The following is a 27,522-nucleotide window of genomic DNA, read 5'->3' as shown; positions in this document are numbered from 1 at the left end:
TTCCATTTTGGGAGTTTTTTGTTTCCTAAAATGTAAATATCAATATCTTTATGGGAAAATGTAAACATGATTATCTTTAAGGAAAAAATGATATTTTCTACTAAAGGAAGAAGACCAAGGTGCAATCAACACTTGATCCTCTTATGCTTAAAACTGAACACAGTGATGGTATTTATGCAAAATGTACTTGTTATTGTTGGGACACTATCTAATATAGTAACTCAGCATGAGCTTGTGTTACACAAGTACAGGAGCCAGAAAGGACATGTGTGCAGGACATGGCTGTTTATGCGAAGGTGCAAAAGAGTGGAACTATTCAAAAAGGAAATTAAATGCTTTACAGCTCCTCCTGTCCTCTCACAAAAAATAATGGAGGAGAAGAAGAAAGGGTGCTGCTGCTTGTTCCTGTCCTCACAACCGCAACGAAGAGAAGCTGGTATGACCAGCAGCACTTTGATTTCTTCCATTCAAAAGCAAGGAAGAACAACCCTCTCCTGTCTAGCCTGTCCCACAAGTTAGCTCCACTGAATCCCCCATAATTTCATTGTGATCAATTTGTTATGATTTAATTGAGAGTGTAATCAGGTAATGAATAGACGTGTGCTTCAGCTAGCTGGATCTTGAGCAAGAGGACAAAGTCAACTGGGGAGGCTTGAAAAGATACCACAAGCTTTATTTTTCCAGTGGGGAGAGAGGAACATCCCATGGCATTTGCAAATCAGAGACAGCAGGCCACAGGACATGGCCAGGGGAAAAAGTTGTTTCTACTCTGCTGAAGCCCTGGTAGGCTTTCCTCTCTCCCCCGTAGTGGCTCCCCCTGGCCTCAGAACAGTACAGCAAGTTGGGTGCATGCTGAGCTATGTAGGCACATATGTATGGAGAGATCCACACTATTAAACGTTGTGATATAACCAGTCTGAAGAAATCTGGGAAGTATTGGCACAGATAGCATAAGGAGCACAACTTGCAGTGAGTGTCATGTGCTGTGCCAGTGCATCAAGTTGTGCAATACCAATAAAAACACCTAGTGTGACCTGCCCCATGGTATATGTTTCCCATAGCAAATATGTAAACACATACATCTTTAAATATCTGGATAGAGGCATCAGAGAATCCTTACTGGCATGCATATACATAAATGCACACTCTGTGCATTTGACATGCAACTCTACACAAGTTTACGCATAGGTAAGTTGCACTGTGTTCACCTTCCTTCAGGGCATGTGTACATAGGTGTGCAGGCTAAGTGTTGTCTTCAAAAACAGGGGTTAGCATCCCTCTCAACAGTTCAGATCTCTGCAAAAAGCTTCTGCATAATAAGATTTTATTTATTTATTTATTTATTTATTAAAACATTTTTATGCCGCCCCATTCGCCGAAGCCTCGGGGCGGCTTACAACAATTCAAGATAGTTAGCATTAATGGGTTTGATATTCATGTTTGTCCCAGCCAAGACTACTCCATATTTTAATCTGTTTCAGTTTGTTGTCTGAAAAATGTGCACAAGGGTATCTGAAATGATGCCAGAAAAGTCCTTACAGTATAAAAAGTGTTTACCTCTTCGCTACTCTTTCTCTCTCTCATTCTGCTTCTACTTTTATACCATGTTTCCATGTATATTCTCCAAATGTGTTACATGGGGGGTCTCCAACACATGTAGGATCACATAATCACTGGTGTCATATTGCATGATATACTGTCAAGGTGTCAGATCTGGTCATCCAGTAATATTCACTGAGAAGAAAGAAAGCCAATTCAGACTGAAGTCAATGTTTTCTGGATCAGCATCGTTCTCACTTTAAGTTGGTGCACTTCAGAACATTTCCTGAAAAACATGCAGCTCTTACTATGGTGAAAACAGTGACACCATTTTTTGCTTTAGCTATTTTCTAAACATTTTGGGATTGTACTAAATGTGCTGTTAAAAGATTCCAATTTTCTTCATTTTTTAAAAAGAAGCCTTGTTATCTTTCAGGCATAAAAATATGAATTGTCATTCTTGTATCCTTTCTTTATAGGAGCTGCAAAGAATCGATCCTTCTTACTGTTATTCAGCCTTATCCTGTAAGTAGTTATGTTTTTTTAGAATTAGTTTCCTAGCAACGTTACTGCTTTTGTCTGCCTTTTTCTCCCTGTGTCTCTTCCTTATCTGCATAACCAATGGCACAAGTGAAGTACGAATTGTGTCTTTGAAGATAAATGTGATGATTATATACTGCTCTAGACAGAAGTAGAAGGATGTATGAGTAATTTAAATAAATATGGATCTTTTTCATCATGTAAGAAGAGCATTTCTTGGAGACAGCACAAAGATATTGAATTCTATTCTGAGACATTTCACAGATTCACTAAGCAACATTTGTGTTGTCTGTTTGTTTCATTTTTCCCTCCATTATATCTTGTGTAGCGATACTTTCATTACATTCCTTTTCAATGGGTTTTTAATTGTTAGATTTTTGTGGTGAGAAGGCTGCTGGTGTAGCTTCTGAGCTAGTTCCTAACAAAGTATAGTCCTATCTGAAATTTAGATTATGGAGCTAAAGTGGTAAGGCAATTCAGGTTTTATTCTTTTTCTTTTCTTCAAGGGCATCATATACCGATTATGAAATAAGACATTAGATTTTCTCTTTCCCTTTAGTTTTATTTATGCAGTTTATTCTATTGGCATTTAAATTTTATGTATACTTAATTACATGGATTTTTAATCTTTAGTCTGTGATGAATTTTTACCTTTTACAACTAGCAGCAAATGATGAAAAGGCATCTGGCACATAGATCTTAGAATTGACTATGCAGTGTCTAAGAGGGCAGGGTCTCTCATGCTTGGCCAGCACCTCCCCGCTACACCCATTCATATAGTCCATATACAGTATGTCCTAGTTGATATCTTGTACCTTCTCCAGGTAACTAAGCCCAAACACTAGAAAGAAATCAAGTATGTACAAAATTAATCATTGGATTCAGGCTATGGGGTGTCATACAAGTGTCATAAATAATATAACAATATAGCTGTATCTAGTACGATGCTGAAGTCGGCATTTTTTGCTACATCTTGTCCTTTTTGTTTCTATTTTACCTAAACAATTCCATTGTAAACATGAGAGAGAAACAGGGAGGTCCATTGAACATGTGCAATTTAGTATACATGGCATTAGAATTAAATTTGTAGTATTTGATATCTTAGTTTCACAAAGTTCATTTCACATTTAAGAAACACCATTGCTTATTCCTTTATTGGATTCAGTAATATAGGAATATATGAAGCCTTCAGTGAAGCTGTAAACTCTTTAGAGATCTGTTTATGGTGTGAAATACAATCAAAGAAGCAGTTGTTATTAATTTTATTCTTAACATAAGGCCACACTACCTCTGTGTAGATTGTAATAGTTTCTGATACACTTTTAGGTTCCTAATATCTGGAATGTGGAAAGAGTAACTGGCTGTGTACACAAAATAAACAGTTCCTTGGGGTAATATGCAGTGTTAATCTACTAAAACAATAGGTCTGCTTTTCACAAGACTAACACTGGATGCTACCCTTGCTTTAAAAAGTAGAATTATAGCAGGTCCACTGCAGCTATAACAACCCAAACTAGCTACTTGGGCTTTTTAGATGTGCTCTCTAGGCATTTCAGTGTCTACTATGCTGGAAGGCTGGATATATTATGAATGTCCTGCTGTCTCCTCTGCTTTGTATTGAATTTTACCAAGGATTAAAATACGTCAACAGGAAGACTCTGTTCAAGCCATTAAGGGTTCTCCCATTCTTTCAGTATCTTGGCCAATGCTGGTCAAACAAGATGAAAAATCTAGATTCAAGTGTACCAGGAGAGTAAAGAATTAAATCATGTTCACACTTGGATCTGTTCCTCAGCTCCTCATATACTTCTCGGGTAAAGACAGAGCAGAAGTGTTTTCAATAAATAGATATTATCTTAGTAGTCAAAAGAGTGGATTGGCAGCACTTGCTGGTAGCCCACAATAATAACAAGACCCCTGCCCTGCCCTGCCCTGCCCTGCCCTGTCCGTTGAAGTAGAGATACTTTTAACTAGTATTCCCCCAGTTTGCTTTGTCACACGCTCACCTGAGGAAGTGCAGTTTGTTCAGTATGAGTGTAAGGAACAGGATCTTCTCCTGGGATAAAAAAGATTGTTCTGCTTTGAATAATACCAATAGTATATGTATGTTCACAGCTAACTCACTGCACAAACAGGGAGGCGAAACCAGCACTGCTAAAGAATTACAGTACTCCAGTTTTCTGCTGAATATAATTCACCCAGTGTCTTCTAGATTAGTTTTGCTTAAGCTCTTTCATTTTCAGTTTAATTACAACCAAAGCCAAACATTCTTCTTTTGTGCTTCCTGTCAATCTATAAATCTTTCCCAGGTTAATTTGAATGTCATCTGTAGTGATAAGAAAAAGATTTAGGAGCTTAATCACTTGAAGCAGTTTGAAGTTTCACTTTTCTGGAAGTTTATTTGATTATCTGTTCAAAACGTTCTGTTTTGTAAATGGGTTATCATTGAAATAGGTCCTATATTAGGTTTAATCTTATTTCCAATTAGATCATTTATCCACTGTGCTGTGCATTCAGACTTCGGGAATGTGTTTCTGTTGCCGACCTCATAAATTGTCATTCTGGATAGCTATCAAATTCTCAGAAGGTTTCTTGCCATGAGAAAACCTTCACTCCCTTGTGGATGACTGAGCCCCTTTAATCTTTCACAAAAATCCAACACAATTCTTATGGGACCCAAAGGCCTCTAGTGTGGATACCACAGTCTCCTTTTCTTCTTAACTTCAGTAATGAAGTTGAAGATCTAACAGCAAGCGCCACAGTAGGAAATAGGTGTGCAGTGAAAGTAGAGGGTCAAAGAGTTAGGATGGGCCCAAACATTCAGCTTGATCTGCTTCTTCCCAGTTGCTTCCTGCTTCCCTGCTGGCTTCACTTGCAACTTTGCTTTACATCTTAGTTATTCTTATATTTTCTGACTCTGTACTTTTATGTCACGGTGCTTGCAGTGTGTGCAGAGGTACCACTTTCTGATACACCACTGATTGACTGTAGCAACACAAAATGCAAATCCCAGAGACACTTGTTGTGAAGGTTGAGAAGCAGCAAAGGGTTTTGTGCTACCTGAAAGCCCTTAACACCTTTTTTATGGATTAAGCAAGATAAGTGCAGTGTGACATTAGAGGAAAAATGTTACATGGTTGTGTGAGTTTTCATAATTTCCGTTGTACTTGATTAGATACAGCAATTCGGGTAATGGTGTTGTATTGGGCCATACTTGATTAAACTCTTTAAGGCCCAGCATCAACCAGAAAGGCTCCTGTTCAAATCTCATGGATATTTCATAGCCTCCTGTTCTCCACTTCCAGTCTATAATATGGATAAAATAATACTGGCCCACCTTATGCTTTAGTTGTAAGGCTTACAATGCTGCATACTAGATTGTGTAAAATGCTTAGAGCATTTAGGAAAAAGCAGCACGTAGCTCTTAAATACTTAGCATTAAATATAGTGCACATATTTCCTTGCAAAGCAGTGCAAGTTGTCATCGGTCTGTGTTTTGTGTTTTTAACATCATGGGACAGGTGCTTCTGTTTGAATGTGAAGATGAATATAATTCTCAGGCCTGTCACTGCAAATGTTTCTATTTGCCACATAACATTGTTTACTAGAAGCTTGTGAGCTACCTTTAAGATGCTTTCATTAAAATAAATATTGGCAATTGTGACAATCCTGGAACCAAATTGGTAGCAAGAAACTGAAACCTAATTATTGGACTAGAAAAAGGTGACTCTGATGGATAGTACTACAAAAAGGAAGAGAGGGAAGAGGCAAGATGATAATAATGATTATAATTTATAACATGGGCAGGCTTATATGGATGAATGTAGTCTTTCAAGTACTTTGTCCCCAAGTCATATAGGGGTTTTTATAGGTCATAACTGGAACTTTGAATTGTACCAAAAATTAGACTGGTAACCACAGAAACTGTTCTTACAGTTAAGTCACATGCTCCCTGTAACCAGTCCCAGTCAACAGTGTAGCTGCAGCAATTTGGACTAGTTGAAGCTTGCAACTTATTTTAGAAGTGGCTGCACTGCATGCAAGCTACATAGTCCAAATGGGATGTAACTAAGGCATTCACAACCATAGCCATATAAGACTGTTGGATCACAAGCCTCAGTGCCCAACAGCAGTCCTGAACATGGGATAAATCGTGGAAACCTAAGCAATCTAAAAAACAAATACATATCATAAAGAACAAAAGCAAGTGTAACAATGGTCAGTGTGAAGAAACAGAAGAGAACAACAAACGAAGGGAAAACAAAAGATCCCCTCCAGAAGATGCAAACCTCAGTTAAGAATGTTGAAATACCAGCAGGGGACCATATTATCTGACCAGAGGAAAATAAAGCGAAGGTGGAAACAATATGTGGAAGAACTATACAGAAGAGATGAAATGATGACAGTTTCCCTTGAACAGGAGTCCTGTGAGAAAGAGTTTGCAATATTAAAAAGTGAAGTAAAAGGAGCTCTGAAAGAACTTGAAAGGAATAAAGCAACTGAAGTAGATTGGGTACCAAAAGAACTGTCCCAAGCTTCAGAGAGTGATCTGGTCCAAATCCTAAGAAGAATATGCCAAAAAATATCTAAAATAAAGCAATGGCCGCAAACTGGAATCATTCAATATGAATTCCAGTTCCCAAGAAAGGATATGTCAAAGTGTGTGACAGCTGTAGCACCATTGCACTAATTTTCCATGCATGGAAAGTGATGCTCAAGGTGTTGCCAAAAGAAAAAAAAAAAAGGAATTGTGCACTGTTTGGAGAGAGAAATACCTGATATTTTGCTGGATTCCAAAAAGGAAGAGGCATTTAAGATCATATCACAAATATACATTGGCTGAGGCATGTACCAAACAAATTCAGAAAATTTCAGCCTTGTGATTTATAGATTACAGTCAATAGTCAAGACTTTGACTATGGGAACCCCCCAAAGCTATGGGTGGTTCTGAAAGAAATGTGTATACTGCAGCACTTGTTTGTCCTAATGTATAATCTGTATTGTGAACAAGAAGCTACTGTTAGGACAGAGCAAGAATCATTTCCTGTATGCAAAGGCCATCAGACAAGGGTATATTTTATCTCCCTATCTGTTCAGTCTGAACACAAAACATCTTATAAGAAAACCTAGGTCAGGATCACAGGAGGGAGTGAAATTGCTTGAAGACACGAATTAAGGTATGCGAATGATACCATGTTTCTGGTATTTCTGACAGAAAGCATCAATGACATTTGATGAAAATGATAAAGATGCAAAAGCAGGACTGTAGCAGAACATTAGGGAAAGAAAAATCATGACTACAGAAGAATTACACAGCTTTAATGTCAACAGTGAAGAAATTGGAACTGTGAAAATTTTGCCTGCCTTGGCTCAGTCATCAATACAAATGAAGACTGGAGCCAAGAACTTAAAAGAAGACTGAAACATGGAAGGGCATCAGTGAAGGAGCTAAAAAAGGATGATGGAGACCAAGGCCAAGATCATCCAAATTATTGCATACCCAATCACAAGCTCTGGACAATGCTTGACAATGAAGAAAGCCAATAGGAGGAAAATGGATGAGTTTGAAACATGGTGCTGGAGGAGAGCTTTGCAAATACCCTGGACTGTCTGAAAGACAATCAAGTAGGTTTGGGATCACATCAAGCCTGAGCTTTCCCTGGAAGCAGAAATGACAACCCTGAGCCTGTCATACTTTAGGCAGATCATGAGAAGGCAAGGCTCACTGGAGAAGATAATCATACTGGGGAAAGTCGAAGACAGAAGAACAAGAAACCTAACTATGAGGTACTATGAAGAACAAGAAACCTATCTATTCCATAAAGGAAGTCCTTTCCTTAAGTTTACAAGGGCTAAGCAGAACTGCCATGGATAAGGTCACCATAACTCAGGGACAACTTTACAGCACATAACAATAGCAACGACAACTCTGAGTTGTTTTCTGCGTATCTGTCAATTACATAAATTTGTAGTAGGGTAAACTGTGTTTAGTATTCTGAAATTTTACCAGAAGTCAGTTCAGAATAGTAACTCCTGTTGTGGTTCATTTGCCTTTTCATATTCATGTTATCATGAGCAGCTTAGCTCCAAATCTGGGATCATAGATACACAAAAGTGGTCTTACTATCAGTGCTTTCTCACTGCTTATAATAGCAGGGTACCTATTAGGCTGAATTTATTACAGAGGATACCAAAAGCTATATAAATATTCTGCATTCTGTGACAAATGTATTGAAAAGTATAAATATCTCCTGCTTAAGATCATTAACTGAGAGTAATGTGTTATACTGGGTTAAGAAAATGCTTTTGTAACAAATGAGCTGCTCAGTTCATGAACCATTGATCAGTTTCATATACCTGTTATGAATAGGAAGGCCTTAAAAGGGAAATATTTTTCACGAGGCTTTTATGGCTAGCCTGATTTTGTTTAGACTTGTGAGCTATACCAATATTTTAATGTATTGGTTTAGGAAGAGGCAAGAGCAGCAAAAACTTTTAAATACCTAAGTGTCAATATTCAGTTATGCTGGGGCCCAGACACTAAGGCAACATTCAAACATTTCACCCTAAATCAGTGGGAAAGTTTCAGTAGCTAATTGCATCTTTATCATGGCTTAATGGACATAAGTATAGTAAAACTGAATCATCTTCAGTGTGATCAGTAACTGGTGTTACATATAATATGCACAAGAAAAGATTCTAATAATAAAATTATTCAATGGGATAATGTGTGTGTGTTTGTGTGTGTGTGTGGTATGACATAAGACAAACTTAAGGGAGACGTAACAAGTAGATTTAGAATTCATTGTGATCGAGCTGGTTGGTTGGAAAGGCCAAAGGTACTTATGTCAGCTAGGGTAGCGAGGTTCATGGTAATAAGTGATAATCGGAAGGGTTAGCCATGCCTTCATAGCCAGAGCAAGCAAAAGTTAGAATCTATTGCAAACAGGGATCAGAAATGGGTACATTGACACAGTCAGGCAGCTAGTCAGGTTCCAAATCCAGAGGAAGCATAGTATGGCTCAGGAGACAGCGCTGACCCCTGTACAGATTGCCCAAGCTGAGGAATGAGCCCTGTGTTCTGTCCCAAGCAGTGATTTCAGCTGGATGGAGTTCTGCCCTGAGGAGGAAGGTGTTTCTAGGCATGTGTTCAGGGATGGAAGGGAAGAAAAATCAAACAAATACAATTTCAGGCCAGGAGAAGGAATGCAAAGAAGGGCTTCAGATGATGACCTCAGTGATCAGGTTAGTATATAGGCCTTCCTTCAGGTTGATCAGTTTGGTTGATAGGCATTCTTCAGATAACCTGCAGGCTTCAATGTTATTTCAGGATCATGTGAACCCAGACTGATCCTTAAGTAGAGCTGTAGCACCATCTAAGTAGCTAGCTCAACCTCTGATAAGCAAAGACTCCTCAGTTAAAGAGGCTTAGCCTCCTTTGATCACCACTGACTCTGATGCCAGGGAGACCATGATTCTTCTGGTTCCTTTAGACTGGTGCCTGAGGGTGGCAATATTCAGGCTGGGGTGATGGTGGAAAGATGGAATCCTCTTGTACTGGAGCTAACAAGGCATTGGAATCACTGGCCTACCACATTCCAGTATTTAATCCAAGTCCAGAGCCTCATTCCCCATAGATAAGGAGGTCATGACAGCCCAAAGAAGCAATTTATTTGTTTATTTGAAACATTTCTATACCATTCCTATATAGTCAATGACTCTAAAACATAACAAACACTACCATACATATTTAAACAATAACAAGATAAAACCAATAAAATCACATTAATTAGAAGAAAATATAAAAGCAAAATATTATCTAGTAGAAATAATTATCCAGTTAATGGAATCAAAACAGACTGAACAAACAAATAAGCTCAGTGACATATAAAACCAATAAGCTAAAAATATAAAAATTTAACAAAATACTGTGATAATAAAAAGGTTTTGCTCTGGTGCCAAAAGGTATATGGTGTTAGGACCAGGTTCACCTCTCTGAGGAGTTGGTTCTATAACCAGGACACCACAGCTGAAAAGGCCCTTCTCCAGGTAGTCACCCTGGAGATGTCCTTCACAGCAGGCTCCTGAAGAAGGACTTCTGCTGATGACCTTACAGTCCGGGCAGGTGTATATGGGAGGAAATTTTCCATTAGATCTCCAGGTCCTAAACTGTTTAGGGTCCTATAAGTTATTGTAAATACCTTAAAGCAGGCCTGGAATTCAAATGGCAGGCAGTAAAGGTGATATAACACTGGAGTAATATGCTCATGCATCGGTATTCTCATTAAAAGACAAGCTGCTCTATTCTGCACCAATTGCAATTTACCAAGCGTTTTCAAGGGCAGGTGCACATAGAATGTGTTGCAATAGTTCAAGCAAAAGGTTACCAGGCCATGGATCACTGTTGCCAGTTTTTTTCCAAAATATCCAAGTGCTATTGATGGGGTGTGAGTTGTAGTACTCCTTTGTGGTCACCCACTGGTTGGTGCTGCAGTACAACAGTGATCTGGCCAATTTATACAGGGGTTAAAACACTTGGCCCTAACGGTTGGCTTCAAACAACAGAACAAGCTATGGTGGGGTGTTTTGGTTTGGTGGTGGTATTATTATTATTATTATTATTTGCAATTGTTGTTATGTCATTTCATCTGAATTCAGTCAGGACATTTTGCCATGGTAAATTTGAAATTTAGAAACCAAGCTAAGAAGCAATGTTTTCTTTTGTATAGTTTCTCTTGTCTTCTCTCTTCTATGACCATGGCTTGTCATGTTGTCTGAACTCAGATTAGTGGTTTCCATAGTCCTGGTATGCAACTACCACAGAGTGCCTTGGAAAAAGCAGCAACTGCAAAAGACACTCCAGACAATCAGTCTTTGTGTGTCAACCAATGAGGAGACACGTGACATAGATGGAGGCATCACGTGTCTGTCTATAGATGCATAGACAGACATGTGATGCATCTTGGAAATAATTTCAGGAACAGTGTCTGATGCGATAACACCAACTGTTGGAGGACTGAGCAAGGAGGATGGAAACCATAATAACACAGAAACCATTTGATTGTCTTTCAGGAGGATCATGGCAAAAAATATATGTACCATGGTAACCATGCAGGGTTGCTTGTCATGTTGATGTGCCTTGGTACCTTACAGTATCAGCAGAAAACGAGAAATACACTTCTCTTCAACAAATATATTGGGCCAAGTTACATGTTAGCTTTAGCCCACTATGGTTTGAAGCATATGTCGGTGGTCATGTTGAATATTCAAGTAATGACAGGAGGTTACTGTGGTTTATCATATCTGAACGTGGTGAGACTAGATTACCGAGACAAACAATCCATAAACAAAGGCAATTTTAGGCTGGTGAGTGGCTTGTTAACCACACCAACCAACCACCATCCCTAACTTCAGATGATGCAACAAGCCATGATGAACATCTGTCATGGCTTAAATATGGCCACCAGTATGCAGCCTAACCCACAGTGGGCCACAGAAACCATGTAAACTGGGTCGCTGTGTGAGGATTTCATACTTATGAATGGTATCATTTGCTCTGAGCCTGGAAGACTCACTGAGGCCACATGATTGGAGTTTTAGATAAATAAAAATCGATGTATTAGAATCCAGAGAAGAAAACACGATGTGCTACATTCTTCTAATTGACAGAATATGGCGACCTCCTGCCCAGCCAGTCAGATGAAGGGCACAATTTGGGATTATTTCTTGTGTTACATAATCAATGGCTGTCCCTCCCTTCCATAAACAGTGTCCATCGAATAACACCTGCTTCTTTTCTTACATGTTTGGACTAGAAATGAACAAATTAAGAAATACTTCTGTGTAATCTTGGATGTGAGATGAATCTTTGTTCGTCTGAGAGCTTGCTCTGTGCTGTACATGTGCAGTATCAAGCTCCATCTTAGGAGCTGTAGTATGGAATCATATAATGTGTGGTGAAATCCTGAATCACCCCATTATGCTTCCCTTCCATATATATGTACTGTTTACTCACCACCATCACTGATCTGTATATAGAGAAGAATGGAAGAAGGAATAAATTTAGAAACTGAACTACATGACTGCTTCTGTGAAAAAGAGTGGTCTGTAGAATGAGTACCAAGGCCAAGCTTGCCCTAAAGAGTTACAGTGACATCATCACATTTCCTCCTATAAGAAAAGTCCAATGAACCAACTGCATGTGCAGAAACACTTATTTTAGATGCAGGTTGCATGTTCTCTGAAGCTTGTACTCCATTCCAAAATTAATGATTTTGTCAGACAGTGATCCAAGCTCACTACAAAAATGAGCATTTGAAATGCATGTGTCCTGACCAGTGAGCTGATTAATTATGAAACTTGGCAGCATCACAATTTGGTCCACAGTTTTCTGTACAAGACAATAGCTATATGATTGAATGTTCTTTCTACACAAGAATCTTCAAGGGATGGGGGAACAAACTCTGGGTCAGAAGAGGAGGAGGTTTAGACTCTGCAGCTGAAGTGCCACAGCCAGAGAACTAAGAGATGAACCAGTCCTTGAGAACCAGTCAGCTTCAAATACTGTGAGCTTGCTCATGAGGAGGAGGGCAAAACAGAACTCCTTAATCCTAGGATCTGGCATCAGGAAAAGAGGACAGAACAGCTGAGAAGTGTCAGATGCTCCAAGGGATTGACTCTTAGGCAGGAGCTTTTACCTTGAAGGAATGGTTTGGAAGGGATGAGTGTTATTCAGTTATCAACTTCTTACCATTAAGCTGCTTTTCTCTAATGGCTAATATTTTAACTCTGCTTATTTCTTTTGTCATGGACTGTTACTGTACTTTTCATTTGCACCTTAAAGCCAACCTCAGCATACTAAAAGGCTTTTAAATAGAAAACCTTTGTCCTGGTCTGCTTAGAAGGAGTTGGAAAAGAACAGCTTCAACAATAGAATTCTTTCCCATTTATGTATGCCATTGTTCTTCTTGCCCTTTGTCAATTTGTTCATCAGAAGGTGCTCAAACTTCTCTTGATCCCAAATGCAAGATTGCAACAAAATGGGAGATGGGAAAGACTTTTGAAACAAGCATTTACACAATGCTAGACCAGTATTTAAACAGTATTTTAAAAGTATTTAAAATACTGAAACAAAGTGAATTAAGTACATTTTTATGCATGTTTAGACAGAAAGATGTCCCACAAGTGGGGGCTGCTGTTTTCTGTCTAAAAGTGCACAGGGCTACACCCTAAGTTGCTTATAAAAATAAAGGCACCCTAAGGCTTTATTTTTCCAGTGTCCAGTCACTACTACTCCCCCATTTTCCACCAGCCTATAGTATTGGACATCATTGTATATGGCATTTTACAGGCCACAGTGTCTAACAGAAATCCGAGCCATGTTGCCCGAATTCCATCACATTGATTCATCAAAAGGGAGATAACTATAGGACAAATATTTCATATTCTCTTTTTGGCCACACATTATAAATTTTGCTTTGTATATTTTGGTAGTTGGACTGTTTGAATCTGTAAGAATAAATTGCCAAGAATTTTGTTTTTGTTTCCCACAATAGGAACTAAAGATTAATCCGTGGAGACCTGTAAACTTCCTAATTGTAAGGACTGTATCTAAGTAAAGGAAAAGAAACTTCCAGTTCTCAGTTGTTAAATGTATCAGATAATTTATAACTAGTAAATTAGCAACTTTAGATAGGATCAAAGCTTATTTATTCATTTAAAAATATATTCTGCCTTTTCCTGCAAGTCGCTCACATAATGACTCACATAATCCTCTTTATTTTTTCTACAACTCTGAGTTCAGCTAGGCTTTGAGTTTGTGGCTGGCCCAAAGTCACTCTATGGGATGCATGGCCAAGTGGGGATTAGAACTGGTTTCTCTTAAGTCTAAGGCCGTCACTTTAATCACTATGCTATATTGATTCCCAAATCCGGGGGGGGGGGGATGTTGTGGAAGGGGGGATATTGTATCACTATGCAGTATGAGGGGTTTCCTATTTTATTTAACTTAAGAGTTTCCTGCCTTACTGGTCATTAGTGAGGGTCCTTCATGGAAAAACACCTTTGACAACTTGAATTTAGACTGGGATGCACATACCCCATCCCTTGGGCCAAATTTAGCCTGCCTGGCATTCTATTCTAACCTTCTAGAATTCCTGGCTTGGCACACCCCTTCAGCTGCCATGTGTCTGGCGTTTTCCTGGGTTTTGTGTGATTTTTTTAGGAGGAAACTTAAACTGTTTTCTAAGGTTTAGTTACGGACAGTAAGAGCTTTAAGTTAAACCATTGTGGAATTTTGGTGGCTGATCCTTCTTGTGGAACAGGATCCCCAGAGAAGCTCGCTTGGTGCCAATTCTGCTTTCATTTTAGTATCAGGCAAAAACATCTCTCTTCTCCACCTATTTTAATAATTGTCCTTTATAATGGATGCTTAAATGTTATTGTATTTTAGTATTTGGTTGTTCCTCTTACCTGAACATGTTTCATGATATTGATCTTGCCTGTGTTAGAAGTGTTATCAATTGGTTATTTTTAGAAACATAGAAACAGAGCGAGTCAGAAGGGACCTCCTGGGCCATCTAGTCTGATCCCCAGCTCCAGCTGGCTCTGTTCATGCTGTGCCTACTATTTTTAATGATGGTTTTAATTGTTCTGTTGTGATTTTATAACTGTATGCTGCCTAGAATTATGGACAGTAAGAGCAAATTGATAGCTCATATATATAAAAATGTATTGTGGCCTCAACCACTTTGCCATTGGCCCATCCCATTTTTCCTTTAGCCACTGAAATTATGGTCTCTGCAATCTTCTCCAAAACCAAATTTGATACTCAGGTTAAAAGAAGTTCAACATCCCTAATTTAAAGAGCACTACATGAAATGTGCCAGGGCGAGAGCTCAGTCTGAAAGGTAACTGAACGAATATTTGACTAATGCTGCTGTATCTGATCAGATGTTTTTTATATTCCATACCTCTAAGAGAAAACTGTGACTTGCTTTCATTTTCCTTACTCAATTATAGCACACGCATTGCAGAGCAGTAATTTTATGGTATTTGAGAACAGGAGAACTACAGAAGAGGTTGAAAATTAAGTGTGAGTCATGTGACCTTTTCTTCTCTCTTTCCCTCTCCCTACTCTTTCTTCTTCCTAGTCTCCTAAATCAGCATTTATCAGTGCAGCAAAAAAGGCCAGATTGAAGTCCAATCCTGTCAAAGTGCGATTCTCGGAAGAAGTCATTATTAATGGCCAGGTTTCAGTGAGTGCAAAGAATATTTTTTAATTTTTATTTACCAGTGGAAAATGTAATTTTTTCAAGGTCACTCTGTAAAGCTCTAAATGAATAAAATGAGATGATTGCATTCAATTCATTAAGTGTGCATGATGTATTTAACTCTATATGGGGCACCTAAGTACTTTTGAAAAGGAAGGAAGGAGAAAGCCAAGATTTGAATCAAACATGCAGTCAGCAACATGATATAGTCCTCTCACTCATCTGTACCCCATGAATTTTATGGAAGGCTGCTTGTTTGAAAGTATCCCTGTGCTATAATTACATCAAGTAAATAGCTGGATCAGCCCTAAGCATTGTGGGCTGTTCAAAAAACTCTCTGGGGGGCAGGAGAGTGATGCATGCAATCACAGGTCCTGATGTGGCCACCCTTGAGTAAGAAGGTGTTGCAGAAAGATGCTTTTCCCTGGGTTGTTTTAATACTTCAGAGAAAGCTGATACAAAGACACAGTGAAATCCTTGGCACTTGGAAAAATGAACAACGCAGTATGAATATTTTTAGGAATCGTCTCTTATACAAATCATCCATTATGTTCTAATTTATGATACGTGCTGTAACTTTAACAGAACTCAATGTTGCTTGGGGTTTGTATGTGCTTTCTTCAGACCTCACCTTGCAAATTCTGCCCTTGCTTTCTACAAACACTAATTAGTCAGTTTTATGCTATATGTTTTCTTCCTTCCTTGCCCTATCAGCTAATCCCTGCAATCTTTACTTTTAGTGGTTGTTTTGTATTTATAATTTTCTGAAATAAGTGAATCATAATCATTGCCATGCTGGGCTACTCCATGGTCCATTCAGCATAGCCTTCTGTCTACTGATAGATGCAAACCAAGGTTTAATTGAATGCAAATTAAAGGTATTGTGCACAAAGGAAGATCAGCATGCATGTTGCAAAAGTATTTCCCCATCCCTCTGCGCACTTATGTGTCTTTCATTGTTATAATACACAAAATAGCTTCTTACGGTGTCACATTACATGAAGATAATGTTAGTGAAGGAAATCCAGCTGCGAGTATGACTGGCTGCTTAACTAGTTCTTTGTAGCCTAGTGAGAGACTGGTTTTAGGATTTAGTATTGGAGGCTGAAGGCAACTGCAGATGTCAGCAGTCAATGGAAATACCATAGCTCAGTGCTAGAATTAAAATAAAATTAATGTTTTTGCTTGGTGGGATTCAGGATGCTTGATTTCAGCTGTTAGTAAGCTTCTGCAACTTTATGTCGCTCTTTCCTATGAATCAGAATGCTTAAGAGTTGTAATATGGGAATACTAATCATAATTACTCCTTAACAGGAAACAGTGAAAGATAATTCACTTCTTTTCATGCCAAATGTTCTGAAGGTGTACCTGGAAAATGGACAAACCAAATCTTTTCGTTTTGATTGCAGCACTTCAATAAAGGTAGGCTCACTACTCAGAGACTGTAACATTAAGACTGTTTAAAATCAAAAGAACCACTTGAAGCTTCCAGAAAAGGCCTTTATTTTTCACAAGAAAACTCTCATGTTCAAGAGCCAAATCTGTATCACAAAGTTCCCTCACAGCCAGTTTTGTGACATGTTGTTAGCAGGTCTGGAGAAAGGGAAACATAAAACCTGCTTTGCTCCATTACTTCTGTCAACAGGATGACAGTACACAGGCCTTGGCATGAATTTTATTGAAGGTTTTCCTAGTTACATGCACCAAATGTCTATTTAAACATTAATCAAAAAGGGAAAGTACTGCTCCATAAAAAATAAGAGGCTGCTCTGTGTACATCACAGAAAGGATCTTCTCCTTCCTTGGAAATAAATGCTACCTCTAGGAAGTCCTGGATGAATAGCCTGTGATAAGCCCAGGAATGCTACCAGCTTCCCCACCAGTCCATCATGCTGGCTTGTAACTAGCACTTAACTCTGTTCTTAACTTAATCCCAGGAGTTCCTTGGTCTTGGACACAAAGCTAACATATTGCTCATTCAACCCAACCTGGGTGTACTGAAAAGGGGAGCAAGGAAAGGCTTTCTTTCTCCTGAGAAGGCAGACTTAACCAGCTAGTTATCTGACGCCACACCCCAGCCTCAACCTGTTTCTGGTTTCACCCTGGTCATGTCCTCCATTGTACTCCCTTTTTGCCTGTCCTCCCATGCACCCTGGATTTCCTCCACCATCGCCATGCTCTCCTGCACATCCTCCTTTTATTCTCCCCCTTTCCCCTCTACCTTCTCCTTCATGGCTGCCCCACTTCACATGTTGCTCCTTTTGGCTGCAGATGAGGCAAAGCATGTGATGAAACTGGCCTCTTTTCCAGTGTGCTTTCCCTGCCCATTGTGCTGGCCTGGGAGCCTGTCAGGCTGCAGGCACCGGCCATGAGGCTACATACAATTCATTGGGTATCTGCTAAGAGGGGGAGAGCCCTGCTAACCCATCATGTTTGTGAACTATTTTTATGGTCCTACAATTTAATGTGGTATAAGTTATTTAAAATAGGGGTGGTCATTTTGATGATTGCACCTAAATTAAAATTTCATGGGGTTCACTAAGAAGGTCTGCTCTGCTGCCAAAGCTTAGTGTGGTTTGCCAGCAGAATACAAAGCTTACCTTAAGCTATTGATGATTAATTGAATAACTTGGAATAATATGAGCAATACATCTGTTAGGGTTACACAAGTGGTGAATTTTCCTTACTAGTTCATTGCTACTTTAAGTTTTGTAAAATATATCACAGGCTATGTTATAATGTACATATCATAATATGGGAGGGTTACAGAGAGTGAATGTTCGTATGTATCCAGACAGCAATGTCCTGCATTATCTACACAAATACAACACAAAATTGCTCAAGGAGGCAATGCAGTCTCCTTTTGCAAGCATACAGCACAGGCAAACCAAAGATCCAACTGAAAGCTGATTGTTTTTAGGATAGCATGAAGTGCAATCAAATGCATGTTTATTCATAGGTAAGCTCCAGTGAGAACAATGGGGTTTACTCTCCATTAAATGTGCATAGGATTATAGCTTTAGCTGCATTTGTATACCCACTTGAAAATAAGCATATGTGAATTCAATGATACTGAAGAATAGAGTGTAGAGGATTGCCCTCCTGTGACAAGCTGGACTGGGCCCATTATGTGATAGTTTCAGGAAAAGAATTAGGGAGGAAGTGCTGCAGCATCTGGGAGGAAAAGGATTAAACGTACAGCTATCCTATGACATTCCCATGTTGCATCCTTGCACTAGTCTGACATTTGAGGAAAGTGAAAGAGATCTCAAGCCTATACTTTGTACTTTCTTTTTGAAGGATGTCATCTTAACACTTCAAGAAAAACTGTCAATTAAGTGTATTGAACACTTTTCTCTGATGCTGGAGCAGAAGGCTGATGGATCTGGAACAAAACTTCTCTTACTCCATGAACAGGAGACTCTAACTCAGGTTTGTGGAATAATGCAACTATGTATGGAATAAAGAAATGCATTTTGCTTTCCAAGAACTGTAGATGCTTAGAGCCAGTCCTTATATTTTTTTTAATGAGGGTTATAAAAATGGTGTTCAAAAATGCAGAATTGTTGCTGATGTTGTTCTGGAAAACTTTCTGCTAGGTGCGTCTCAAAAGAAGAATTAGGAGTATGAATCTGCTTAGTTGGAATGTAATTGGTTGGACTTGTTAAGGATATTCCTGTGAGCAGAAAATGAATTTTCGAAAATAAAGAAGGTACAATTTCATATCAGATGGATCCACAGTATGAGGGACTGTAGGATAGCCAGCTGAATGCCAAAGACATTGCTGTTGTGACAGAGGTTAATAGAACACCTCAGATACATGGGCAGAACAGTCCCCATTCAAGTCTTTCCACCAGTGAAGCTATGGCAGCATATCAGCCAAAATGGGGTGGAGAGATGGACAAGAAATGGGTGGCACAGAGGAGGAGTAAATATATGCCATATTCTATACTCTTTCAATCCAAAATATGTATCTGTCAATGACACCGCTTTAGAGCAATCCTGGGCCTGGCAGGAAATTTTCTTCCCATTACCTTGAATGGGAGGCACCCAAATATCAGAGCCACCCAAATACCAGAGACATATGGAATAATCTGCTATGCAGAAACGCAGCACCTAATCACAACTGGGTGGTGGTAGTAGGCTCAGCATCAGTGGGTTTGCATGGTGAGGCAACTGCCAAGGAGCATAGGCTTGGAAGGGCTCATCTCTGGCCATGCCAGCCTTTCAGATGGAAGGCAACTGGATTGGCAGAGCTGAACATCAGCTCACTCCCTGTTCCAAAGTGCTACATTTGCTAGAAAAGCCTTCAGTCCCCATCACCACCATGAAGATACCAAGGGGTCATGGCATTCGAGTGGGAATGGATTCAGCACTTGGCTCTGCTCCACAGCTCTGCCACCTGCTGTCTTAGATTACCCCAAATGAAATGGCCAGTGTGGCAATATCAGGCATCCTATTACTAAGAAAAAAAAGAAAGTACGACATTTTGGGTGCATTGCTCCTAAAGCAGGGACCTAAACATTACTTTCAGGTTATCTAAAAAGAAAAATTGGCACATACATAGCTCTAGTCACACCAGTTTCTAGAAAAGATTGAAAGGCGGAAGCCATTGCATGTCTCTCATGCAAGTTCAGGGTAAGTTCTTTTCATGCATTTCCTATAATATATATCTTCTATAACATGTAGTGCTAGCAAAAAGTCTCACTTCATCTTAGAGATTACACTATTGCAAATAATTGATGTCCTTTCATATTATATGTTCCCAGTAGTACTGATTACTTTCTCTTGAACCTGTTCAAACAAAAATTGTTGCCTGATTGTTTCCATAACCCCACAATCTATCCTCTTGTACTGTGATAAATAGTGAAGCAGAAAACACTGCTGAGTAACTTCATTAATTAGACCATTAAGGAAGATTAAGCTTATTCTAGAATTGGCCCTGTGAGATTCTTAGAAGCACTGGTTCTGGCCTAATTTTGCTGTTACTGGAATCAATTGTTGTTTTCTTTGTTCCTTGCTTTGGAAAGGACTACCTTTTAAAAAGCTCACCCATAGCTTGTTAGTACTTCTCTTTTCGTGTGATTGCTTATCTTTAGGTGATTAGGAAATAGCTTGTCAGAGGAAGGTAGAGAACACTATTATGACTTAGGAACCTGTTTAAAAAACACTGACTAGAAAAAGCAAGACTGTTTTTTGATTAAATTTAAAGACAGTGCTGCCAATTTTCTGTCAAAGCAGACAAAGCTGGGAACAGTTCAGCCAAAGTTAAGCATCTTCAACTCCCACTGCTATCAGTAGGAAAGATTTTAATACAACCTCTGGGTCTTAGATCACCTGTTTGTCACACAATCAATTGGAACCTTTGACAGTACCAATACAGTAGGACAGTTTGCTTGTGTAGCATCTCCTGCTGTGTTCATCCTTCTCTGGTCACCTGTGTCTCTCAGAATCTGAAGCAAGTGGAATCTTAATGATGCTCCACAACTGATAGGAGACAGAATGAATGACAGCTTCTGTCTATAGTCACATACACACCTGATAGTTTGGTATAAATTAGTTAGGTGAACATGTACTTATTTTTCCATTTATATCCCTCCTCAATTTATGTTATTCTGTGTCCATCCATCTTTCTTCTTTTATCAGGTGCTCACTAGCAAATTGAAATATTCTTTCATTATTTGGACAGATGGTTTACTTTTTTAACTGACTTTTCCTCTTGATGTAATCTCTTGATTGGAGAAAGCAGTGCTAGGTGAAAATGGATTGAATTGACTGAATCACAGGTGGTTTCTTTAAACCGCAACCCAATCTTGGCACTTATAAGCATGTTTCCCTTATTCTGTCATTACACAATTCCATTCTGCAAAGATAGCACAATCAGAAAGGTATCACATTTTACACTTTCCTAGATGGGGAAATGAAATGAGACAGAATATTTCTTCAAGTGAAATTACCAGCTATTAACTATAGCAGTAAATTCAGGTAAAGACCTGAAGCCTTTACACTACAGAGAAACCCCCCAAAGATTTTCTGTTTCCTAACTGTTAGATTCTTCTTTCACTTAGTTTATCTGTGAGATGGTTTCTTGATAAGTTTCCAGCTATTGCATATAACTGTGACAAATGGTATGCGTCCCATGTAAGTCTGGCTCAGTTCCAGGAAGATTCTGGGTGAGGCATGGAGGTAATGGATTGGAATCCCCAAAGGAGACATCACCAGTGACTTCGTGATAGGCAGCATGTAGTTTGGTATTCCAGAGAAGGGCTAGGAGAACTTGCACTATAGTCCTTCTTTTTGTGGTTTGTTGTATTTATCCATATTTATCATGTATTTTCACATTTCACATTAGCTACCTTGTTTATCTTGTTAAAAGTTTTGGGTACAAATAGTTCAGTGAATAAATGAAACTCTATGGAATACAGATACTGTTTTGATGAAAGTCAGTGTCTCCAAGGCTGCATTGTCTCAGGCACAGGGATCTGGTTTTTCAAATACTGCCTCGGGTGGGCTTTTCTTTCTTAAAAATTCTGAAAAGGCCATTTGGGATGTTTGAGGACTAAGGAAAATACCACTTTTTTCAAAAGCATGTGAACTCATAGAAACATGTGAAGTACTGAAAGGAGCATTGAGACAATAAATTTGGAGATGCCTCCATTTTTTCAAAATCAAAATACCCTTATTTTAGTGGTGCCACCCCACTCCATTTAAGTTCTCTTAGTAGTGGCAGAACATGGCAAAAAATGTATTCTAATAGCAGCAGCCCTGCTGGGAGCTAATGAAATACTGACGTAAAAAAGGAGGAAAAGAGTGTTGCCAATTTGCCCACTTTTGTTCTGTGGTTAATGTCCCTGTAATTCACCCAAGCTTTGTGTGCCCTGTTAGAAAGGGCACACTGTCAGGAAGTCTGTGCCCTAGCACAAATGTTTTGTTGTTCCAGGTGACCCAGAGGCCAAGCTCCCACAAGATGCGATGCCTCTTCAGAATCAGTTTTGTCCCAAAAGATCCCATTGACCTTTTACGAAGAGATGCAGTTGCCTTTGAATATCTGTATGTACAGGTAAGTTACAGAAGTTTACTATAGAGTGAGACAATTTGTGCTGGTTCCTTTAAGCAAGCCCTTTTTCGTAAAGCATCTTCATAGCTGACATGAAACTACCTTTCAAACATTTTGGTTGTAATGGGAATAACAGTAAAAATAGCATACAGATTTACAAGATTGGTGATGATGATCTTGAAATACAGGGACAGCTGAGACTACTTGTTTCCTTGATGTTCCTTTGGTTATTTTTATCTAATCCTTTGTTTTAAAAAATCTACCCTTCCTACAATGAATAAATACATAAATCAGAGTGGCATGTGTGCCCTTCTCCAGTTTCACCCTCCTAGCAACCAAGGAGCTGTGACAGAATGGCTGCCCCAGGTCAGTCAGTGGCCTTAGGGGCAACCCAGTACCCCCAGAGCAGGATCTGATGCTTCTGCCTGCATAAGCTGTGAGTGGGGAGAGGAGACAGGTCTTTGATTTCCCCCTGCGGGTTGTGACATTGTCCACAACTTGGAGCTGGGAATCCAATCCTTCCGAATTGTGACAGTGCCACAGTTTATTGCTGAAATAACCATCCTGCATGGATGCTGGCTGAGGAACTCAACCTTGGAGGAGGAAAAGGGGGGGATTTCAGTGGGTATGGAGAGGAGGAGAGTAGAGAGGCCAGGATACAAGCTGCCCTCAACCACTGATGGCCTCTTTCCTTGCCCCACTGAAACACTTTTGCTCGGCCAGCCTTAAAGCCCAGAGTGAAAAATGTGGAGTGGGAGGCAGAGCTTGCCTCTGCTGTTTTGTCCATCATTGTGGATGCAACTTCATGGATTTAGACTTGGGCCTCCTCAAATCTGACATGCCAAACTAATGCTAGACATCACCTGACAACTTCAAATGAACATTTTATTATACAACAGGTAATATTAAATTGTGCATAGTATAGCACAAAAAGCTTATATATTGAAGGAAGGAAGAAGCAGCAGCAGCAACAAAAGTGTGGAGAATACAACTAGGCTAGGATTTGGCTTATACACTAAACAGAGGGAGATACATTCTAAGAATAGACAGGATGAGCATTTGGCAGTGTATCCACCCATTTCATTGTTCTTCCTGAGAAGTTATTGATAATAAAGTCAAATCTTCCTCATTAAACAGTGAAATCAAGAGCAAAGATATTCAGTTGTTTTAACAAGAGGGGAAAAGCCCTATGGCAACATATCAGTTGTTTCTTTTTTCATTCCAAAAAGTTGCTATTCTTAAAAGTATTAAATGAAGACTGCAACCTTCTTGGTACCAGCTGGGTATAATTTCCCCAAAGCTATGCTACCAGGTACCCATCCCTGTGTATTAGATTTGTACAACTGCATTTTACTAGTGAATATAATTGACTGTTGATTTAAAATTAGCATATATAACAGTTCCTTTTTAACATCATTTTGCTGTTGCCCTTCAATTGTCCTTCTCCTTACTCTGTTACTACATCACAGGCTATAGGCTCCCAAAAGAAAGGAAGAGCTGCAAACTTATATAATTTTAATACCCTAGTAGATTTAATTATGTTTTAACTTGTATTTACATCAATGTTCTGATTGTATAAATTCATATTTTAAGAGGGCTCAATTCCCAGTACTGGGAATGTATGGACTATAAATAAATTTGATGATGATGATGAGGAGGAGGAGGATGCATCATCTGTCAGGTTATGTCTGGAGTCCTAACCTATGTTTATCCGGTACTCCATATTCCTGAAGCTGATTGCTTTCAATTCAAGCTGCTACAACTCAGATTCCTCAGTCAGAGCAACACAGTAGTGGAACCAGCTGCCTAGCAAGGTGGTGGACTGTCCCACACTTGAGACATTCAAGGTGAAACTGGACAGTCATCTGAGTGGGATGGTGTAAATCGATGTCCTGCAACAGCAGGGAGTTGGACTCGATGGCTTTCATGGTCCTTTCCAACTATTCTGTGATTCTTTTTCTTCTTGCTTTGTTATTTCTGCTAGCAACTTCTCCATTAGTTGTAGAAATGAAGAAGACTAAAAGAGGTTGTGCAAACTCCCAAGCCATTTTGTTTTGGGAATGAGAAGTTCAGAACCCTCACTTAGGAAAGCCAAGGGAGATATTAGCTATGAAGTGCCATTCTTGGCAGATATATCTGATACAGAAAGTTAGATTCCCATTCTTGGAGCATGACTAGGTTTTAACCTGTCATGCCTGAGACTCCAGCTAAAATGGTACATGGAAAGGAAACAGTAAGTCTGAAACCTGATAAATTTGCTGTAACCAGGTCCATTGTACATTTTCATTTGGCTTCACAGCTATTTCTCACTTTGTGATCTTCAGGTGTTTATGGACGGCCCATCTGGTACTCACAGTTCTAGTTAATTATAAGCTTACCTTTTCAAGAAGAATTAGTCATAATGCAGTGTATATGTTTAAGATCAGAGATTTTTGAGCTTGATACTCCCTCTGCTGGTTCTTTGACAGAGCTGTAATGATGTAGTTCAGGAGCGGTTTGGACCTGAGCTCAAATATGATATTGCACTAAGACTGGCTGCATTACAAATGTATATTGCAACTGTGACCACGAAACATACTCAGAAAATTTCCCTCAAATACATTGAGTAAGTATATAATGCACATTTTATAACATATGGGGTGGATAGAGTTGTAGAAGTCTATAGAGTTCTATATGCAAGACAAGATTAAGTCTGAAATGGACCAAACTTTGAATGGCCAGCAAAATGTGGTACATCCAATGGCTTTTTCAGGAAAGCCTCTGAAGAAACGTAACTTAATGAAAGATTTTGAGTAGGAAAACTTAAGCCATATTGTTTATTTATTGGAGATGGTTCCAAACTTGATTTAAGGCAGTACTATCTTACCACTAGAACTGTTGCACAACGTAACTTCCTATTTACGGTTAATTTACTTTTGCTATTAAAACACCACAACTTCTCTCTACTCTATTCCAATCTACTTACAAAGTCATTCAGAACAAACAATAAATGAGAGAAATTAAACATTGAGTTAAAGGAATCTATTCTCCATCAAAGATTGCATCCATATTATTGCTGCAAATATATTATTTTTAAATTTATACAGTGTACCCCAAGAAATATTCTAAGGGAACATACATAAATGTATGTATAAATGTATATAGTGCATACCTATCCAATCATTCAATCAAATAAAATCTGTTTCAACCAGCTAAAAAGCACATTGAGGTTAAAATGCATAGGGAAATAAAATATATGAACTTGACCCCAAAAGAGTGGACCATTTGCATTAGGTTAATGTTCCACAAAGGGTAATCTGAAATTGGGCAGTATCACAGAAAAGGCTTTCCATTTCTACCTGATAAATATACTTCTCTGTAAAAGGAATATGCAGAAAGACATCCTCTAATTATGGGCTAGTTTATATGGGAGGAGATTCCTTCACATCATACCTACGGTCCATGCACAAATTGGAGCTTTACAAGGATTCCTATTAGGCAACTGTTCTTGTCAAACCAGTCCTTGAATGCTCAGAAAGAACAATGCCTCTTTTTTTAGTGCCTGCCTATCCATACATAGAAACATAGAAACAGAGTGAGTCAGAAGGCACTTCCCGGGCCATCTAGTCTGACCCCCGGCTCCAGGCAGCTCTGCTCACGGCATGCCCACCATGTGCATACCTACCCCTACATCTGAGTGGAGTCATACCTGCGGGCACCTCTAGGTACAAACCCTGCCATGGGGCATCTCTGTAGTCCTCTAAGAAAGGGATCAATTCATTCAATTCCCAGCAGTTTGCAGGGGCAGCCCTAGTATCAAACCATACTGATTGTAAAGCTATGTACTAGAAGTCTTTCTCCAATCACTGAAAATGTAGAAAGGGGCTGTTCACTCCATCCTACAACACTGTCCTTCAGTTTACTAATATCTCCTGGCTTCCAACTATTTGGACTGAGAAACTATGTGCTAGTTAGGGAAGTCTGCCACAATGACTGAAGATGTATCACAGGCTTCAACCACATGAACCACTTAAATTAATGTAAATGAATTGATGTGTTGCAAAAATTAAAAAGAAAATCTCAGAGTTTTAGAGTTCTTTTAGTACCCATGCCAGTTTTTAGGCATCTACATTTCACATTCTTGCAGCTATTAACTTGACTAGCAGGCAGACAAAGAGAGAGATAGACACTCTTTTATTGCTATGAGTAAAGCAAAAGCATCCTACTTAGAGTTCTGCAACCACGATAATGGCTTTAGGCATGTTATTCAGAGAAAAGTATAAGTTTAGTAAATTTAATACCATTAAATTGGCATTGCACAGTGTGGACTTCTAATGCAATGATTTGTTCACATACTGCATGCCATCATTATTGATTAGTCCTAGTTTGCAGACCCTTCCTAGATCAAAACTTTCCAAATACAACTCATTTCCAGTGTTGGTAGAATCCAGGAGTAGTTGCATTAAGTAAGCACAATGAAATAGGGATCTAAAGGCCAGCTGGTATATTTTTCCAGGGCAGGTTGGCCCTAAATAAGACCGTGTCCTCCATGACACATCTTGCAGCCTCATGAAACGGATAAGTCTTCCTCCTACTTTTACAAGGGAGTTTCAAAGCTTGCCAGTTTCACCGTTGCTCTTTGAAGTTTTTCTGTAGGGATCTTTAAGCTTGTGTACAATGTTATGCGTTCAGCTGGAAATGTTTAAAAAAAAGGAAATTAAATCAGAGATAGTGGTACATAAAAAGATATTTGGATACTTGTGCACAAGCATATCTATAGTTCCCATACTGGAAAATAAACTGCAGTATTTGTAAACAAGAACATGGTGTTAATGTACTCACTGTTTCAAAGGAATCTTAGCTGAATTACACAGAGAGCAGTAATTGAAGCCTACAATATTGATTTGAAGAAGCAGCCCAAGTGGGGTTTATAGACAAAGTTATAAAGCACAGACTTGTGCTCATGACAAAAATCTTAATTTCAGGACATTTAAATACTGCATAGTATGGATGCTATAGATGAATGGCCATGCAGGTGGCTGTGGACCTTTGCAATGAAAGTGTGCAAGGCTAAGCCAGTTGTGTGAGGTGCTTCCCACATGGTTTAGTTGATTTTTAATTTTTGTGAGCTGCAAT

General features: G+C 39.1%; 1 protein-coding gene across 1 annotated transcript in view; it reads left to right on the top strand.

Moving 5' to 3' along the window:
* Positions 1-27,522, top strand: part of FRMPD4 (FERM and PDZ domain containing 4) — a 349,502-nt gene that overhangs the window by 305,716 nt on the left and 16,264 nt on the right. Inside the window, exons 5-10 of the mRNA XM_044449615.1 lie at positions 2,019-2,064; positions 15,231-15,335; positions 16,665-16,772; positions 18,651-18,782; positions 22,291-22,410; positions 24,876-25,012. Coding sequence (XP_044305550.1) covers positions 2,019-2,064; positions 15,231-15,335; positions 16,665-16,772; positions 18,651-18,782; positions 22,291-22,410; positions 24,876-25,012 — 648 coding nt within the window. The remainder of the gene's footprint in view (positions 1-2,018; positions 2,065-15,230; positions 15,336-16,664; positions 16,773-18,650; positions 18,783-22,290; positions 22,411-24,875; positions 25,013-27,522) is intronic.

Source organism: Varanus komodoensis, unplaced genomic scaffold (genome assembly GCF_004798865.1).
Source record: "Varanus komodoensis strain SLA01 unplaced genomic scaffold, ASM479886v1 scaffold1, whole genome shotgun sequence".
Lineage (NCBI taxonomy): Eukaryota > Metazoa > Chordata > Lepidosauria > Squamata > Varanidae > Varanus > Varanus komodoensis.
Note: the sequence above shows the minus strand (reverse complement) of the source record. Positions and strands in the feature narration are given on the sequence as shown.